The sequence below is a fragment of the Lagenorhynchus albirostris genome, chromosome 7 (genome assembly GCF_949774975.1).
Source record: "Lagenorhynchus albirostris chromosome 7, mLagAlb1.1, whole genome shotgun sequence".
In the NCBI taxonomy this organism is placed as follows: domain Eukaryota; kingdom Metazoa; phylum Chordata; class Mammalia; order Artiodactyla; family Delphinidae; genus Lagenorhynchus; species Lagenorhynchus albirostris.
The window spans coordinates 38,786,646-38,807,268 of record NC_083101.1 but is presented as its reverse complement, the minus strand read 5'-3'; the positions used below and the strand labels follow the sequence as shown (position 1 = coordinate 38,807,268).

The 20,623-nt window shown below is 43.4% G+C and overlaps 1 protein-coding gene across 1 annotated transcript in view; it reads left to right on the top strand.

The window, feature by feature from the left end:
- Nucleotides 1-14,929, top strand: part of LOC132522859 (spermatogenesis-associated protein 31D4-like) — a 205,999-nt gene extending 191,070 nt beyond the window's left edge. The window contains exons 7-10 of the mRNA XM_060153415.1: nucleotides 8,767-8,923; nucleotides 9,671-9,716; nucleotides 10,293-10,353; nucleotides 10,639-14,929. Of these exons, the coding sequence (XP_060009398.1) occupies nucleotides 8,767-8,923; nucleotides 9,671-9,716; nucleotides 10,293-10,353; nucleotides 10,639-14,929 (4,555 nt within the window). The remainder of the gene's footprint in view (nucleotides 1-8,766; nucleotides 8,924-9,670; nucleotides 9,717-10,292; nucleotides 10,354-10,638) is intronic.
- The last annotated feature ends 5,694 nt before the right edge of the window (nucleotides 14,930-20,623 follow it).

The following is a 20,623-nucleotide window of genomic DNA, read 5'->3' as shown; positions in this document are numbered from 1 at the left end:
ATGAAAGTTTGGGGAACATATTAAGTACCCACCAAATCTTATATTATTTGTTATATTCCATTTCCTTCCTGTCGTTCCCTCATCCCCTGAGGGGATAAAAGTGATCCAAACTACATTAACTCTTTAGCGTAGCCCTGTGACCTGCTAAAGGCAGTTCTGTCATAGGTCAGTTTTGCACTGTGTATGTATATTTGACCAACAATTGTGTTTTTATGAAAACGAGGGAAGCTCCTAAAATACAGGTGATGGATTTTTAAAATGATAGCAGGTTTGTGGGGCACTGCTGGAGACAATGCACATTTGTGTTCATGTCCCAGACCACCTACACCTGCTCCTCTGCAGTATCACAGCTGTTTATTAGACTAAGCTGGGGTCACCAAGGAATATTGAAGTTACATTCAGCTTATTTTATTGCAGAAGGCATGAAGGCATATGCTGTATTTCCATTTGGTTTTCACAAAAAAGCATTACTATCTCAATGGTTTGTGAAGTTCACTTAGGCAAAAATTGCAGATTTCGAGGTAGTACTGCATAAAATTTGGTGTTTGTTGAGTCCTTGTCTTCATACTGGAAAGAAGGAAGTCCTATATTGAGTGACTAAATTATGTGCAGACACCAAGAGAAAACACACACACGCACACACACGAAAGAAAGGATTAAGGAAAAAATAAATAAACCTGCTCTGGCCTCAGTTTCCAATTTGTAAAATGAGAAAGCCAGACTAGAAGGTTCTCCAAGGTCACTTCCAGCTCTGAGTTTTAGCAGACATCTCAAATTCTGTGCATTTATTAGCCCTTTGTGAGATTAAAAACACAGGTTGTTCTCCAGCAAAACATTAATTGCAGAGCTTTCATTAGAAAAAAATCAAAACACTCTTTCATATTATGCTTTTTTAATTTTAGTTTTAATTGTGTTTTTATTGTTTCCATATTATTTTAAAAGAGAGATGAAAGCTGCAATTTGACAAATTGCTACACCCGTTTCCTTGCCCTATAACTGCCCTAGCAAGTTAACTTAAAACAACTTTCTAAAATGTATTTTTAATGAGAAACTCAGACCCCTGAAATTTGTATAAAACATTTTTTTCCTTCAGACTTCGTATAGGGCTGTAGAGTTTCCGTACCTCAGTGCCAAGAGCATGGCAGAGGAATTTGGCTCAGCTTAGTAATTACCTTGTGTTAGTCTAGCTCGAAGTTGTTTTTCTCTTAATGGCTTAAGAGAGCCATTCAAATGCTTTGATTCTAGTAATAAAAGTTCTAATGGGCAAGGTAGGTGAATGCCCATGTAATGTGTAGCCTATTAAACTGGCCATATCCAAAGCTTATGCAGAGTAAGTTCTTACTAGGGACTTTGAAGAGGGCAGGTCAACGTGGAAAAAAGCATGAGAAAATAAGAGAGCTAAAGTAAGTCTGGGAATGTGCTTCCTCTCTCCAACCAAGATCCCGATTATAGTGGACATTTATTTTTGCCTTCTTTCATGGCGAGGGGGAAAGAGCTCCCCAAAGTCTCCCTGTGTGCTTCCAGAATGTTGATTCACCCGCAAGCTTCACAGTGGACCATGTATATGAGACCACGGTTTCTCAGACTATCTGTGGTGAAGGACCAGTTTGCTTCATCTCCCACACCCCCTTCCACTGTGGACTGGTACTTGTATAAAATCTGGTAAAAATGAATCACTGGAAAAATGACAGATGAACTATGACATTACAAAATATAAGCCTCAGTTTTTATTATTAAATTTAATTACTCTCTCAAATTGCAGTACAAGTTTCTAACCATCCTCAGTTTCTATACTTACCTTTTTTTTTTTAACATCTTTATTGGAGTATAATTGCTTTACAATGGTGTGTTAGTTTCTCCTGTATAACAAAGTGAATCAGCTATACATATACATATATCCCCATATCTCCTCCCTCGTGCGTCTCCCTCCCACCCTCCCTATCCCAACCCTCTAGGTGGACACAAAGCACCGAGCTGATCTCCCTGTGCTATGCAGCTGCTTCCCACTAGCTATCTATTTTACATTTGGTCCATGCCACTCTCTCACTTCGTCCCAGCTTACCCTTCCCCCTCCCCGTGTCCTCAAGTCCATTCTCTGTGTCTTTATTCCTGTCCTGCCCCTAGGTTCTTCAGAACCAATTTTGTTTGTTTGTTTAGATTCCATATATATGTGTTAGCATATGGTATTTGTTTTTCTCTTCCTGACTTACTTCACTCCGTATGACAGACTCTAGGTCCATGCACCTCACTACAAATAACTCAACTTCGTTTCTTTTTATGGCTGAGTAATATTCCATTGTCTATACTTATCTTGTTGCAGATGGTAACAAAAATGTGGAAACAGGCATTGGCCCACGGACCACACTTTGAGTAGCACTGACCTAGACTAGGCCAGTAGTATTCTCTGGTTCCTAGTAATTATTTCATGGGTGTTCTTATGACCTGAGCTGGTCCCAGTCACTTGAATGTTGGGACTTTGGTTGAGAAACTGGGACAACAATTCTGTTTTTCCTGGCTGGATGCCATCTTGGGACTATAAGAGAAGTGGCTTGAGAGTGAGTCAACACCAAGAAAGCAGAACCAAGAGGTAGCAAGTCAGAAGCTGAATCTGCTCCTGTGTTGTAGAGAAATAGAAGCCAATAAATTAAAATTTTTGCTCAAGCTAGAATTCATTAGGTTTTCTATCATCTGCAAGAGAAAAAGTCCTATGTGATATAATTTGCATGTTTTCCCCTAACTCTCAGTCACCTTGCCAGTCATCTTCCCAAAACAGAGATCTGGGAATGCCATTCTTCTGGTTATGAAAACCTTAGCTTCCCACTGCCTTGGTCCAGAGTTCAGGCTTCTTAAACTGTCATTCAAAGTCATTCCCAGTTGAGTCCCCTTCTTTTTCAGCCTCATTTTTTTTGCTACTCTCATCCTCAGGCACATGCCCAATGCTTTAGTGTGACCAGACATGCACTTTTATACATGTTATAGGTTTGCTCATGTTCACTTGGGCTGGATTGCACTTTCTCTTCCCACACCCTCTTCTGATTTTCTAAGAATAGGAACTTGAGAACATAAGGTGTTCATTACTTTTAAATGTTAAGCATTATGCATCACCATAATTCCTGCTGACTCAAGGGCTAATTTTGAGAGTGTTGGCAGGAGGGCAAATTGATGCACCCAGACAGTTGACAAAAACTGCATTTAGACTCCAAAGCTTTCATTTCATAGGGAGTCTGGTATGGTTATATTACCAAAATCTCAGAAAACAACCAACTTAGACAAAGTGTGACTTTAAGTTATTGCAAAAATGAATAAGCAAGAAATGAAAACATATGTCTGCACCAAAATGTGTACACAGATGTTCATAGCAGCTTTATTCATAATAGCTGAAAGTGGAAACAAACCAAATGTTCAACAACTGATCAGTGTATAAATAAAATGTGGTATATCCATAAAATGAAATATTACTTGCCATGAAAAGAAGTGAAGTACTGATACATGTTACAACATGGACTGACCTTGAAAACATTATGCTCAGTGAAAGAAGCCAGATATGAAAGGCCACATATTGTATAATTCCATTTATATGAATGTCTGGAATTGACAAATCTATAGAGAAAGTAGATTAGTGGTAACCTAGGGCTGGGGAGAGTGATGAGATTGAAGGGTGAAGGCTAGGGGGAACAGAGTTCCTTTTCTAGAGTGATGAAAATGTTCTCAAATTGATCGTAGTGATGGATGCACAACATTGTGAATATACTAAAAGTCATTTAACTGTACACTTTTAATGGGTGAATTATGTGGTATGTGAATTATGCCTCAACAACGTGTTTTTTTTTTTAAAAAAGAGTTTATAGGAGCTTTATTCATAAGTGCCAAAACTGGGAAGCAACAAGATGTCTAAGGTGAATGGGTAAATAAACTGTGGTACATCCAGACAACGGAATAGTATTCATTCAGCACTGAAAAAAATGAGCTATTAAGCCATGAAAATACATGCAGGAACCTTAAATGCATATTACTAAGTGAAAGAAGCCAATCTGAAAAGGCTACAACATACACACTGTATGACTTCAACTATATGACATTCTGGAAAAGGCAAAACACAGGAGACAGTAAAAATGATTGGTGGTTGCCAGGGGTTAGGGTGGAGGATGCGGTGAAGAGGCAGAGCACAGAGGACTTTCAGGGCAGTGAAACTGCTCTGTATGATACTACAATGGTAGATACATGCCACTATACACTTGTCTAAACTCATGTAAACTATGGGCTCTGGGTGATAAAGATGTGTCAATGTAGGTATGATTGTAACAAATGTCCCACTCTGGTGCTGGATTTTTTTTTTTTTAATTTTCTCCCTCCCTCCCTTCCTCCTCTCCTCCCCTCCCCTCCCCTCCCCTCCCCTCCCCTCCCCTCCCCCCTCCCCTCCCCTCCCCCTCCCCCTCCCCTCCCCTCCCCTCTCCTTTCCACTGTGTTGGGTCTTCTTTGCTGCACGCAGGCTTTCTCTAGTTGTAGTGAGCGGGGGCTACCCTTCATTGCGGTGCATGGGCTTCTCATTGCAGTGGCTTCTCTTGTTGCAGAGCATGGGTTCTAGGTATGTGGGCTTCAGTAGTTGTGGCTTGTGGGCTCAGTAGTTGTGGCTCACAGGCTCTAGAGCACTGCCTCAGTAGTTGTGGTGCACAGGCTTAGCTGCTCCGTGGCATGTAGGGTCTTCCTGGACCAGGGATCGAACCCATGTCCCCTGCATTGGCAGGCGTAACCACTGAGCCACCAGGGAAGTCCTGGTGCTGGATGTTGATAGTGGGAGAGGTTGTGTGTGTGTGTGGAGGGGTGTTGGGGGGTCAGATGGCATATGGGAGCTCTGTGTTTTCTGCTCAGTTTTGCTGTGAACCTTAAACTGCTCTAAAAATTAAAGTCTAAAGAAAGAAGCAAAGGAGGATGAGGAGGAAGGGGGTGAGGAACAGGAAGAGGGCCAGGGCAAGGATGGAGAGGAGGAGGGGTGACCTCACAAGGCCCATCTCAGTGGGCACCACGTCTGAAAGTTGCCCTGCGTCTCTCTCGTCTCCCTCCTGGTGGAAGAATTAATTGCTCCTTTATCTGTATTTTCATTGTGTTCTTATTCCTACTTCTTTTACAGTTCGTATCACTTTATTATAGTTGTTTGCAGGCCTTACTTACTGAACTATGACCTGCCTGAGGGCAGAGGCAATGCCTTATTTTCTTGATATTTCTACTCGAAATACTACATGGTAGAGTTCAGTTGAAAGTGTGGTGTGTGTATGAATGAAGAACATCTTAAAGCGGCAGTGTTAAGTGCAGTTTTAAAGCATTCTGCTCTAGAATCTGTTGTTCTTCAGGCTTTTTGGTAACCTAAAAAAAGCTCCCTCTACGTGGTTCATCCTTGGGACCGTGGCCAGGATGTGAGCGAGAGCACTGAGGACATGTGACAATCCTAGACAAACGACTTATCCCTACTGAGTCTCCTCCAATAGGCAGCGTACTATTCTAGTAGAGCTGTTGGAAAATACTCTTCCTTGGGGATAATCTAACCATGTGCACGCTGAAATCTGGGACCAGACTTCTGTGTGGTGACGAAGGTCAACTGGGAAGATGTCATTGGGGGGAGAGGAGAAGATCTCATTCTACTGAAAGCCACCACTGCCACCTCAGGATGGCTGCCTGACATGCTCAGGCGAGAGCTTTATTACAAGGCTTTGGGGTTAGATATATGTAAAATGTGTGAAATGTGTTCCTGGGAGGGATGACATTTTAAACTTTTATTGTTCATTTATACCTTACTGAGAGTCATATGTAATAGAGTTCTTGAAAGTAGGTTTTAAGAGGGCAATGGAGAAAACTCATCAAGATACTGGTGCTAAGAATGATAAGGAAAAGATACCTAAGAGGTGATAGGATGCCAAAAATAGCTTTTCTTTACTTCCCAAATTTGGCATCATTTAATGGATAAAGTGAATATTCTCAATCACATAACCACTTTAATTTTAGTACCAGGGCATACTTTTTAAGAAGTCACTTATTTATATTGTTTAAAATAGTAGCATTGAGAATGTGGGGAATTTAGTAGTCAGGGCTCTACTACTTACTTGCTGAACGATCTAAGGAAGTTTCTTCCCGTCTCTGAGCTTCAGTTTTATTCACTGATAAAATGGGCACAATAATACCTGTACTGTTTACATCACAGGATGTTTGTGAAAATCCACTGAGATCACTGAAAGCAAAATGTTTTACAAATTAGACAAATAAATTTATAATTGATGTTAGTCTAGGAAGGATAAGTGCTGTGAACTTCTCCTACTAAATACCAATGGAGTTTATTTGTGGTTGGTACAAAAAGCAAAAAAAAAAAAAAAAAAGGAAAAAAAGTGCCGTACATTTAGTCCTTTGTTTCTTTAAATTTTGAAGGAGCTCTACCACGTTCTGAAAAGGAATCTTATTAACATTTTGGGAAAAGCCTTTTTATTGAAACTTCTTGTAAGTTTTACACTCAAGGCACACACATGTATGTAAGGATATCTAGCCAACATGTGCCCTTTTAAAAGAGAAAAGCTCTTCTTTAACCATCTTCTCCAAGAATCGTTAATTTGTATCAGAAAATTGGAGAGGCATGCAGGGACACCTTCCTAAGGAGCATAAAATGTCTGAGCAGTTATCACCCATAGCATCTGTCCCTTCTCTGATCTATTCCAGAGATCACTTGCCAATTCACAAATGCCATGGGGGACCTCTCCTGTGCCGTTATGTAACTCTTGACCTGTGTAGGGCTTTCCCCGAAAACTGCACCATGAGGTCCTTAAGGACAGAGGCTGTGACTTACAGCTACTTGTGTCTCCTAGTTTCCAGCAGTAAATATTTATTAAATGAAAACTTGGCTGAGGCTGCATATCAAGGTCAGGAGGAAGTGGTGCCTCTTGGCAGATTTTATCCTCAGTGTAGCTTACCTGTTCCTGCATAATTGAAAGAAGACTCTGTGGGTTTGAAGGCTGTCTAACCCTTTCACAGGAGATCGAGTAACTGTGCTAGGCCATGGGTGTCAAATAGAGGGCATCACAGTTTAAGAAAGACATGAGAAATTAGGAGACAGTTCAGAGAACAGCTATCATGAAGGTAAAGAGTTTAGAAAGGAAGATGTAGGAAGAGGGGAGGGAAATACTGGGATTATTTAAACCTGACAAGAGGAGCCTGAAAAAAAGCACGACAGGTAGTTGATTTTCAAACATTTATGGGGATGATTATATAGAGCAGAGCTTCTCAACCTTTGTGGCAAGGCACACTTAAGAAAAGATTTACAGGGCCCACAAGGATAATCAGGTAAGGCTGCTCAAGACTTGATTGTTCTCTAAGGCTTTGACATTCCTAGGTCCCACCCTGCCACCAGAGGACTTAGCACAGCCTTTGGGTAGTGTTATGGACAGAATATTTGTGTCCCACCAAACTCATATGTTGAAACCCTAAGCCCAATATGATATCATAGTATTAGGAGATGGGGCCTTTGGGAGGTGATTAGGTCCTAACGGTGGAGCCTTCATGAATGGAATTAGTGCTCTTATAGAAGAGACCTCACAGAGCTCTCTCACCCACTTTTTCTGCAGGGTTGCTGGGAGAAGACAGCTGTTTACGAACCAGGAAGTAGGTCTCACCAGACACAGAATCTGCTGTTGCCTTCATTTCGGACTTCCCAGCCTCCAGAACTATGAGAAATAAGTGTTTGTTGTTTAAGCACCCAGTCTATGGTGTTTTGTTATGGCAGCCCAAACTGACGAGGTCAGGGATTTGTGCACATGTTAGAAAATTGATGTAGAGTGCAGGGCCTGTCTGTATTTAGGTAGCGTAAGAAGAAGTAGGGTCAAAACGAAAGATGGAAGATTGGAATAAAATGAGAAAACACTTTATTCGTAGATTTGAAAATACCAGATTGGTTTGTCAAAGGGTGTGTGTGTGTGTGTGTGTGTGTGTCTGTGTGTCTGTGTCGCATGTCCTACAAGTCTTTATGCAGTTTAAGTTTCACTGACTTCAGAAAAATAAGTGCTACGGACTTATCCTCAAGATCTCGTTTAATTATTTACATTTATTTTATAGTAACTTTAGTTTTGTGAATGTTGAATAATGAATTTCATTTTAATTATTTGAGTCAGCCCCTCTGACTGAAGATGGTAATGGCTGACTGCAACACAAAGCAAAATTCCCTATTCAACATTTAGAAAACAGGATAAAAGAACTTTTAAGTTCTTTATAACTGGGTTTGTGTAGTGAAAAGATTCTATAGGAAAGATGGATTTAAGGACGTATATGATCCTGAGTATAAATGTGTGGGTACAAGCAAAAATTCCAGACAGTATTTCAGACACTTAAGGCAGTGGAGTTGGTGAGACCCAAGTCAAGTTTCTATCAAACAGTAAAGGGGACCCAGGTAGTATCTGGGTTACAGATGGGACAAGCAGAAAATTTCATTACTGTAAATATATGAAACCATGAAAGGATGGAGTTGGAAAATAGGATGGCAGGGTAGGGCAGAGGGACCTGGAAGGCCCAGCAGGGGCGGAAGGGTCTGCTGGACTGGTGGGTGGGGGAGGGGCTGTGGACACACCCTCTCCATGTTGTCCCCTCCCCCACACTCAGAAACCCTTTGTGACTCTTCAGTGCTCTGTGATGCAGGCCTGGGACTGCACTCGCACTCTCAGTGCTCAGTGTGTTCAGGCAGTCTTGCGGTTCAGAAATGGGATTCAGAGAATGGAATGTTCTCTCATTTTTGAACAGCGTTATCGACCCATATCTGAGCTGTGACTCAACATCCTTGGATATTTACCGAAACCTCATCGTCCTGTGCGAGTTGGTGTTGCTTCTTCTGTTGCTGTGGTACCTGGTGAGCTTGCCATTTTCACCTACCTTCAGTAAAACCAAAGACATCCGAAAGGTAAGCAGCCCTGGGTGAGCCCCCAACAGAGACTCTTTGTTGTGGTTTTCATTTCTATTCCCACATTTTAAAATGAGATTGGTTGGCTCAGAGAGACACCTAAGGTGGGAAGTTCAAGGAGAGGATAGAACATCATCCTCCTAGGGAAAGAAGCCAGGCAGGGCTAGGGGTTCAGAGAGGACTAAGGCTTCCAGTTGAAGCCCATGTCCCATCTGAGTGTTTGGAGGACTCCAGGATAAAATCCCAAACAGCAATTTTGTGGCCCTAGTTTGGGTTATTTAGAGAGTGTGGGATCTCTGCAGGAGAACAGAGTTCCCCATTGCTTGATCATGAGTACATTCTCATATCAGGCATCACTAGACAAAGCCTTCCTTTGTGCTGGGCTGATCAGAGCAGCAATGCTGAGCCTCTGAGCAGAGGCTGGAGCCTGAGCTCCAGGATACAGGGTCCCATCTGAGGGACATGGACGTGACTGTTGGCCTCAGATGCTATGCCCTCCTTGGGCAGATGACTTCTGACTGAGAATATCAAGTGTGGATCTCATAGACAAAAGTCCTTCTTTGAGTTTGTCAAAGAAGAAAAAAATCGAAAGCATTTTAAGCCTTTAAAATTGATAAAAGGAAGGAACATAAAGTTCTATTAATTAAAATAGAGTCATATTATTCATGGATAATGAATATCTGAGTTTCCTAGAGAGGAGTGAGAGAAATGAGCCCCAGCCCTTCATTCTTTTCTTTTTGTTCTCAGCGTCAGGGCAGAGCCAAGAGGAGAAGGAAAGGTGGAACACCGAAAGGTAAGGTTCTGCCTATCCCACCTGAACTCTCCAAGGGTGACCCTTCCTGCCTTTTCCATCACATCCAAGGTCCCTGATCTCTGAGGATGTCAACTGCTAGATACAGTTTCTCTCAGAAACCAGAGTTCTCAGAGGAGAGGCTTGTGGGAGGGCAGTCAGAGCCTGAGACACTGCTCAGATCCCCTGCTCTGCTCATCGCTGGGCATGAACCAGTGATGGACCTGGGCAATGGGTGTTTCCCAACAGGTGGCCATGTGAGATGTCAAGAGTCAGAACTTCTGTGTCCTGACTTTGTAAAAGTCCTTTGACTTCCTGGATGATCAGATTCCTCTCTAAGGCAACACTGATCTCTGGGCTTCACATGGTGGTTTTGAGCATCACATGAGATAAAATGCATGTGAAAGTACTTTACAAGAAGCAACATACACATGTTAATATCATTGACCATTTGACCTCATCTACTAATTCTTGGGTCTTTCAGAGTCTAATACCCCAAGGGTTTCCCGTAAGGGGTCTCCTTTATTATACCTATGCTTCTACCTTCATTACATATAACCCACTCTCCTGGTTTCTCAGGTTGGAGATGTCACCAGACAGAAATAGAGGAGAAAACGAAGCTGATTTCTATTCTGAAAAGGTGACTAACTAGTCTTTCCCCTTCTTTCCTGATCCCTCCTTAGCATGTTCTGTGCAATTCCAGGGATTCAGTGCAACCTGCTGTAGTCATGGCAGGGGGTAGCACAGGAATGAGTATGTGATGAAGGCCTTGAGGTGAGGGCTGTTGAGCATGTTGTGAACTCATGGATGTGGAACAATGTGAAGGGGCCGCAGGCTTCAAATGACCCCACCCCTGCCAGGCCAGCAGGTCCCCCTTTCCTTATTCTTGTCCTGGTTGCATCTTTGTACTTCCTGTCTTCTGCAGCCTCCTGGGACAGCACGATGACAACACCCGCATTCGTCGGCTCTTATGTCCAGACCCCTTCTGTGAGGCGTGTAATAATGCAACTGCTGAGATCAATCGGCTGCTACTCCCAGGGGCCCTGGAAGATTCTACTTCCTCTGTGTCCCCATTGGCTTCCACAGCTCCTGTGACTGAGTCGTCATTTACTCTGTCCGCTGCCTTCTCAACAGTCCCTCCAAGAGACCTAACACCAGCCTCTCTTCTTGAGCCTTCCCCACTGCCCCCCTCCGTTCTCTCCCCTAGCCCAATGACCCCCTTAGTTGACTCTTTTTCACCCTCCCCATTGGGTCATTCTCTGGCACCAGAGCCTTTTCCTTCCTTGGATTCCGAATTCCCAGTGGACTATTCCCCACCCCAACCCCTTGCCTTTCCCCCTCTCCTACCACATGACACTCAGACAGCAGATCCTGTTCTCCCACGAGAGGCCACTTTGTCTCCGGATACCATTTTCTCTCTTGACCCCACCCTTTCCCAAGATATCAATCCCCTATCAGATTTGTCCCAGGCAGTGAATCACCCCGATTCTTTTGCTTGTCATCATGCACCACCAACTCTGTTGTCTCTTTCACCACAGCCAGAGTGCACTTTATCTGTGACTCAATCTGTGACTCCAGAACAGGAGAACTTATCTCCAGATAGCTCTGCTGGGTTATCCACTTGTGTGTCAACAATCAGAGGCACTGAGCATTCAAGCCTGTCAATTGCAGACTTCTCCTGGCGGCAAGCTCATGCCAAAGACTCGTTCCCTTCCACGTTGGCACAATGTGATTTCAGTCAGGAGTTTCTTGACCTCCATTCTTCAGAGGCCTCTTTTGGGGGAGACCCTGCAGCCAACCTTGTAGAGCCTGGTAACCTCTCATTTCTCAGCCCTGATGTCCTGGCAGTCCTGGAGAGACAAGTCCAAAAGAGGAGCGATTTCCTGATGTGGAAGGAAAAGGAAAATGAAAAAGATTCTCTTCCAGAACAACTTAGGCCAGACTACCAACGAAATTCTTCGTGGAAAATGTTAGAGTCAACTGCTGATAAGCATGACTCGGCAGTCTGCCTTCCCTTTTGGAGCAGCAGAGACAAATCACAGGAGCTGCATGTGCGTCAGCAGCCCCCATATCCTAAGACCCTGGAGGACCATTTACAGCAAAAACCTATCCAGTTCTTCTGGGGTCTCCCGTCTCTGCACAGCGAGTCCTTGCCCTCTGCTGTTCATGTCTTGGCTGACAGTTCCTCAATCTTTATTTTCAATAGAAACTCGAATGCCTCCACAGGCCAAGAATCACCAGTGCTTCCTGATCCCCTGCCTCTGTCCTTGCCTGAGATTCAGCCTGAGCCCTTGCCTCAAACCCTGCCTCAATCTCAGCCCCTACCTCTCACTCAGGTCCAGTCCCAGGCCGACCCTCAGTCTCCACTCCCAGTCATACCATCTGATCCTCTACCCCAGATCAGGACCTGTGGAGTAAGTTTCCACAGACCTCAGGATGAGTCCCAGTCTCTCTCCTCATCTGAAATTCAACAGCTGGAATGGAACATTTTGCAGAAACAACAGGAAAATTTGTGGGGTTTACCCTCTGTGGTCCAAAGATCTTGGGAAGACTTTTGTCCATCAGCTCCTAACACTCCTCGCCACCGGGCCCCCCAGGCCCATGTTTCAATCTCCATCCTTCCTGGGGAGTTTCCTCTCAGTGATGAAGTTCGGAAGAAACTAGAGCATCACCTTCGAAAGAGGCTCATCCAACACTGGTGGGGCCTGCCCCGCAGAATCTACGAGTCTGTGTCACTGATATTGCCTCCAAATGGTTTTTCAGAGGCATCTGAGTCGGTGAGCAATAATGGAGTCTCACTGATCTCTGTGTTTAAGGGTCAGAGTAGCAAAAATGGAAATGTTGGATTGAGCCAAACTGGAGGCTTCCATGAGAGGAGCTCAGAAATGTTCCAGCTAGAGGAAGGTGTGGGGAAGGATCTGGGACACAGCCTAGAGAATGGCCCAAAAGATCACCTGTTGAATGACCCAAAGAGCTCTTCAGATAAGGATCTGGGGTACAACTCTGAGAAAGACCTAAAGAGTCAGATGGTGAGTCTCTCAGAGAAAAATCCAAGGATGTCAGCAGAGAGTCTAGGTCAGAGACAACTTCAAAATGTCCTAAAAGTACATTTGAGCAAGAAGTTTGGAGAAATAAATGAGGGTCGGCTCCCTGGGACTGTGCATAATTCATGGCATGCTATCAAGCAAACATTGCTTCTTTCTGTGAAATCCCACACCCAAACAAAACAGAGACGTGTGCCATCATCAGTGGGTGCGGCCTACTCCCTGAATACCTTCCAGGACCTGACTTTTGTTGATTCCAATACACAACAGATGCTGGAAGCCCATATTAAAAGGTTTCATATGAGGATGTTGTGGGCCCTTCCCCGCAAGGTCCTTGAATCCATACAGATCTTTAAATTGAAAGATGCCTCATACCAGTCCTTGTCTCATGCCAACTTGCCCTCCTCAACCAATGTGATTTCTGAGGCAGACTCCAAATCTGGGAGCTTCAAGTCCTTTAGAGGAAGCTCTGAATCTCTCCATGGAGACAAAGCGGGAACAACAAATTCAGCCCCTGTCCTGGATCGTTCTCTCCCTGCCACCTCACCTGTGGGCAAAGGAGGACAGAGGGTCCTGAGACAATCACGCTCTGATGTCAACCGTAGGCTGGCAGAGGATGTTCAGAGAATTAAGGATGCCAGACAGACTCCTCTGTCTGTTTCACTCTCCATCACAGGGAAAGCAGGTCCTAGACAGACTCAACTAGCCAACAGATATCCCCAAAAGCTGCTTGCAAAGCAAGCTGGGGCCAGATATGAGCCGAAGCATAAGAGTGTGAGTTTCAGTGATAAAGGAGAAATGCAACGGGGCAAAAAGGTGGAGAAGTCAGAACCTGTTTCCATGCCCAGATTGTGTAGGGAGGTATTCGCGGCTGAGGAGCCTGATCCTCTTCAAATAAAAACTAGTGACGTGGTGACAACTAGCAAGGTGACAATGAGCTCCCAAATGATAAATGTGAATGAGAATAAAGCAGAAACTACCATGACCACTGGAAGCCCCCCACCCAAATTACCAGTTCGCCAAGATCCTAAATCATTAGACCTTAAAGAACAACTGTTCCGTGAGTTAAACTTTAAACTGGAGAACAGGGAGCATAGCCAGGCTCAAGGCCAACCCACTGACACATCCCTTGCTTCAGATAACTTGACTTATGAGGCCTCACTGACTCATGCCCAAGGTGTCTCAGGTGGGGACATGGGAGCTTCCCAGGTGCTGCATGTCCATTTGGAGGACAGAGGAATCAGGATGGAGCAGCAGCAGAAACCTTGGGCCCCTAAGCAGGATAAGAACTTCCCACCAACTGCAAAGAGAGTGAGCCCTCTGGAGCCCAAGGCAAAAGAGCTTGATGGAGGGGATAAAGGCTTGGGGACATCCCAACTTAGGAGGAAGAGTTTCCCTACTCAGGAGAAGGTACTAGGGCAGACACGTGCGAGCAAGTCTTCCCAGACCCTATCACAGAAGGGACAGCCTCTTCCTGAAGGCCATAACGGAAAAAGAATGATGCACTTCTTGCAATGGCTTTATTCTGGGATAAAATACGAAAGTCAAGAAGATGCCCAGGAAAAGGGCAGCCCCATATCAACTGTGCAGAACAGAGGCCTAGTTAAAAGTAAAGCTGCCTTTACTGGGACAACTGAAGCTCAGAAAATCGTGACAGACAATGGGAAGTTCCTAGAGGAGCAACTGGGGTGTCAGCATGCAATTGATGTCACCTGCTCTCAAGGGCCCCGTCCTCCCCCAGTGCAGGTGAGGAATACTCAGCAAAAGGCGGAAGTGCAGGTCCGGACAGAGCCTGTCCAGGGACATCCTGTCAACTACAGGGCTCCCTCCTGTAAAGTGACAAATGTCAAGTCCTGCCATCAAATATCAAGTCCTACCTTTGCTGGCCAGAGTTATCCTCCAAGTACAAGACAGATCAGAGATAAGAAGAGACACCCCCAGAAAGTTGTGGCATTCAAGGACCAGCAACTATGTCACAGACATCTCCCACCAGTGTCCCACGGGGAGCCTGTGCCCCATCCAAGCCCCACCCACAGGCGTCAGGCTGGCCAGGCACCCACGGCTGCTCTCAGCACTGCTGAAGGCACTGTGTTTGGACATCGGTCTCTACTCTTTAGACAGAAAACAATTCTCCAGAATTCCCAGGGAGGAAGACTTCCCATCCAGAAATAACTCCTTCCTTGTGGAGATTATTGATTCTCCCAAATAAATAGTTATCTAATAATAGTGTATCTTTTCTGTGTACTGTGTTGGGGGCATGGGTTTTGGGTAACTCAGGGCTTATGTGTAAGGGAAAGGAAGGAGATAGTTCAGCTCTTACCGATTGCTTCCTTCGGCTTTGGCTGAAAGGTGACCAGTCCTCTGGAGTTCTTGCTGAACCCCGCCACCCCACCCCCCGCCCCAAAGCCCATTTCCTCCCTGATGAAATTTGAGGAGATGGGCTTTGTCTTCTGCCGCTTAGCTTAGCCTTAATGAAAATGTATAGCAGCCCACATCTCCCCCCTCACTGAACGTTTTATATCCTTTAGAGAAGTAGGGAAGATAGGTCTTTTATACCTGAGGAGCGTTAAGGACAGGTATACTTTCTGAAAATAATGCTGAAGAAGAAACAACAGCTTAATCGTTATTTAGAACTCAGTGACCAGAGGCTCCTACAGGGGGCTGAACCCTGAATGGCGCTATTTGGGCGGAGGTGTTGCTCTGCTGGACCCTGGGCTAGTTGCCGTAGGGTCCAGGAACAGCACAGCAGCTGCTTAAGAATCTGTTATGTGGGTCATGTTAATGTATCGGGAGAGCATACTTTAAACTTGACATGGAGGTTTCCTTACTAGAAAGGCACCCTGGGGAAGTGGTTCCCCTCCCTGGGTATTTTTTCAGGCTGCTCAATTGATGACTTTTTTTTTGGTGGAGGAAAAGCACCACTCAGCTGTCAGTGGTAGGAATGTTGACCAGGCAGCCACCTACTTCCCAGGGTAAAATACAGCTGAGAGTAAGCAAAAGATGTCTTAAAGTGAGTGGGAAAGTAAGAAAAAGTGAAGAGAAAGAATGTCCTTACTGGTGGAACAAAGTTCATGCCTCATCATTCCCATATCCTGACCCTGTCCTGCTGCCCCATTCCTCAATCTGATCCAAGCACCATGTCCTTGAGGCTGACCAGACAACTGCACAGCACACTGATGCCTTATATCAAAAAGGCATGGGGGTGTCTTTGAGTACTAAAACAGTATCTCCAAGGATGTCATCAAGATGGCATCCCCCTCTTTGGGGAAGGTGATCATGGTGCTTTCTTTCCATCTATGCTTGATGGGAATACACAAGATACCGCCCTTAGTGTGTACAGTTCACCAGTCAAGATGAAGGTGCCACCACTGATATTAATAGCCTTGGTGGAGCCGTGGTACGCCTCCCCCAGGATACCTGCAGCTCATGAACCAGAGGTGAGTCCTAGACTATGCACTGGGGTATCAGACATTTGGGGGCTTACCATGGACCTCCTTTTTTTGGCCAAGGCTGCACACATACCCACCCTTACAATGAGGTCTAGAGGGAAGGCAACTCTACTTGTATAGACTGGGACTCAAAAATAGGGTGAGTATCCTAGAGAGCACTTGAGGTAGTTTTTCCAGAAAGACTTACGGATACTGGGTGTTAAAACAAAAAACCAAAAATAGATGTCCACTACAGCCTTCTCTCACTAATTTTATTTTCTTATCCAGAGTTATGACATTGATCCTACAATATCTGAAGCTTATGGTCACAGAGAGAAGGCAGATTCCACGGAGCCCCCGGGAGAGGGACAAAAGGTGGAGGGGGCCCAGGGTGGGGAACATGAAGAGGTGAGGAGTGGTGGAGGGCTCTAACCTCCATGTGGATAGACCTGTCAATAACCCAGCTTCCCTGTTCCTACGTCATCTCATTTTTACTTCCATTCCAGTGCAGTCACTGCCACACTGTAGAGCTTATTACCAGGAACACTTCTGCCATCTGGAATAATACAGTCTGACATTCCACCCTTTGGCCTCATCCTCCATCCTTCCAGCTTATATACTACTTGTTAATTTTTCAACTTTAGGTCGTTTTTCCACTTACTCTTCCTCTATCCGCCAAGCTCTTGTCTTCTTTTTCTCTCTCTCCAAGGTAGGCTTGGGGGTCTATCAACATTTAAAAAGCTCCACTACAAATAGGCCCCATCCAATCACCTTTAATCCTTCCTGTCTGGCAAAATCCCCTATCTCTGCCTTTTCCAGAAATACCTTCCCATAAGTAGCTGATGACTATTGGATTAAATCTCACAATCAAGTCTACTGATGCCATGATAAATTCAGCCCTCATACTACCTGGAAATAATGCATCCATTCCACAAATTCTTATTCCATGCTTGCTTACATGTGAACAAAACAAATGGAACTTAGGTCACTGTTTCCTTAGTCCATTTTCTCTCCAGTGCTATTCAAATCTCCTTCACTTTTCTCAAATTTAGGCCATCTCCACTTGCTCAGCAGATGTGCCAAACCACCATTCACAGAGGAGCTAGAAGTCATGAGATGGGAAATTTTCATCAAAATCCTTAAAAAAAAAACAAAAAAACTTTCCCATTCCTCTTTTCCTTCTTCCTTCCTGTTATATGGAAAGAAGTTTCTTTCCCAACCTCAAAGGAATTACACTTCCTGAAATTTCCTTATTGAGAGATAGCTAAACTCTAGTCTTGATGGACTGATCACCCTGGCCAGGTATCGTTTTGCTCCCTCCCTCTTCTTATGAGTCACTCTACATCTTTTATTATTTTTAAAGCTTTTTAGTACAAAAATGTTTAAACATGCACGAAAGCAGACAGAACAGTGTAACCTCCCATACACTCCTCACCCAGCTTTCACAGTTATCATTTGGCATGTGTGATACATCCCATCTTTTACACTATGATTAAAGTGTAAAAGCCCATTTAAACATCTTGTCAACTATCTCTTAAGACATATGCTATGTGCCCATGTCAAAGCTCTCACATTTCTTTGATATTTATCACCTGTGGTACACAGTTATTCACAACAGATGTACACAGCATTGGTGACAAAAAAGCATTGTGCTTTAGAGGCTCTGGCAATCAGTTCTGCTCTGCCTTTTAGTCAACCCTGAGGAGTCATTTGAATGAATTCCTCCCTCAACCCCATAGAGGAAGGAATCTTACAGATCAAATTCAGTGCACAGTATTGCTTTCCCTTAATCACACAGTAACTATAACATGCAGAAAGAATAGAAGTAGTCAACTGTGCATGTTGATAAAGACTTGACATCATTATATGTGTTTTCAAATATTTACAAGAAAATACTTTTCCTGTCACATAGTTAAAATGCGCTATTGTGTTTCAAGTTAAACACAGTAGATAAAACACACTTGTTTATCTTCTCTCTTTCCCCAAATGCCATTAAAAGCAAGAGTAGATGAAAAAAAAAAGAGTAGGTGAAAAGAGGTTCAACATCTCTAGCCATCAGGGAAATGAAAACCAGAGCCACTATGATATAACACTTCACACACACAAGAATGACTAGAAACAGAAAGTCAGATTAAAAGTGTTGGTGAGAATGCGGAGAAACTGGAACCCTGATACACTGCTTGTGGGAATGAAAAATGGTGCAGCTGTTTTGGAAAACAGTCTGGCAGCGCTTCAAAATGTTAAACATAGAATTACTATGTGACCCAGCAACTCCACTTCTAGGTACATACTCAAGAGAAATGAAAACATATGTCCACACAAAAACTTGTAAACAAATGTTCACAGCAGTATTATTCATAAGAGTTAAAAGGCAGAAACAACCCAGATGTCCATCAACTGATGAATGGGTAAATAAAATATAGTATATCCATGCAGTGTAATATTTTTGGCATTAAAAAGCACTGATACATGCTACAACATGGCTGAACCTTGAAAATTTTACGCTAAGTGAAAGAAGCCAGTCACAAATAACCACATATGATTCCATTCATGTGAAATGTTCAGAATAGGGAAACCAAGAGAGGACAGGAAGTAGATTAATGGTTGCTTAGAGCTGGGAGATGAAGGGTGGCGAGTAATAGCTAAAGGTTACAGGGTTCTTTCTGAAGTCATGAAAATGTTTTTAAAATTGTGGTGATGCACATGTCTGTGAGTATACTAAAAATCATGGAATTACACAACTTTAAATGAGTAAATTGTATGGTATGTGAACTATATTTCAATAAAACTATTCAAACAAAGGCTTTAAAAAGAATAAGTGCTTAAGGATGACTAGAAGGAGAGAGGATACGACAAAAGATGTCAACACATTTTTGGAAGATGGAAATCTGGTGGAGGAATGGTAACTGGGGAACAGAGCAGCCAAAGTGCTGGCAAACCAATTCACACCACAAAACGCCAGAAGACACCAGGTGGTGTCTTCTGGTGGCACCAGATAAGAAAAATTAGGGGTTCCGTGCTGTAAACATGTTGATTTTTTTCCTTCTTTTTTTTTTGTATTGTGTTTAATTAAAAAAAAAATTGTTGGTGGGGAGCGGGTGGTGCTCTTCTTCAGCATTTTGTAAAATCCTGTTGAAATGTGCAGAGGATCCCAGGTTTCTTGCCTGGGACAGAACGTGAGATAACTTTTAAAGCTGGCATTACACATTTCTGGGGTTTGGGTATGGTGATGGTGGTAGCTGCAAGAATCACAGGCAGAAATCTCAAAGTTTAGGTAAAATCCAGGACAGCGGGCAATGGTCCATTTTTTAAATGTATTTATTTGAAAATAACTAAACTTGTGGAAAAGTTGCATGGATGGTAAAAACCATGTACCCTTTATCCAGACTTACCTACTAACATTTTGACCCATTTGAGATCTCTCTCCTCTCTCTGTCTCTGTTTCTGTCTCCTTCCCTCCCTGCCTCCCCTTTCTCTCTCTATATGAATACGCACACACACACATATATGAAAACTATGCATACATTTCTGAATATTTGAAAGTACATTTCATGCATCATGCACCTTCTCCTTGAATATTTCATTGTGTATTTAAGAAAAAGAAGATTCTCTTACCTACAGTACAGTTATTTATCCCCTTCAGTAAATTTAACAATGACATAAAACTTTTAACTAATCTCCCATTCATATTCCATTCTTGTCAATTTATTGAGTAATGTCCTTTGTGGCTTTTTTTCAAAACCTCCATTACAGGATTCAGAATCACAGACTGCATTTAGTTGTCCTGTGTTTTTAGTCTCCTTTAATCTGGATCAGTGTTTCTCAGTCTTTCTTTTTTATGACAAGGCCATTTTTTGAAGAATACATTTGATGTGTCATTTTTATGACCCCTTCTCTCCTGGAAATTCTTTTGGTGGAGCTTATATTGCTCAGACTTTAGAGGATGTTTTTACAGTTGTGAATCCTAGGGACCTCAGGGACAGTCAGGACCAGACTTTCTATTAAGAAAACAATACCAGAGATACAAAGATATGTGGAGGGATTTTTCTGAACAGATACACCTCCTGCAGTCAAGGGAGGAGGGTATGTGAGATGGAGTGGGCTTGAAATGTACCCTCCTTTTGGGTAGAGACAACAGTGGAGCTGTGGATGCAGGAGAAGACAGGTCAAGAAAGGAGCTGTCATTACTAGTATCCTCCTCATAGGGGAGGGAGAGAATCAGGTATCTGGGGTCAAGACTGATTCATCAGACTCAACGAGGGAATACAGGCAAGCGAAGTAAGGAAATGACACAGCTTAATTTCAGCAGTTTATAATCTAAATAATGAAGGTATAAGGGCTACAACTATTAAATGAGTAGCACGGGGAGATGAAATAAATACATATACACATCAACAAAAATGACATCATTGTTTAAAAAGGTATGGAGATGCCAACA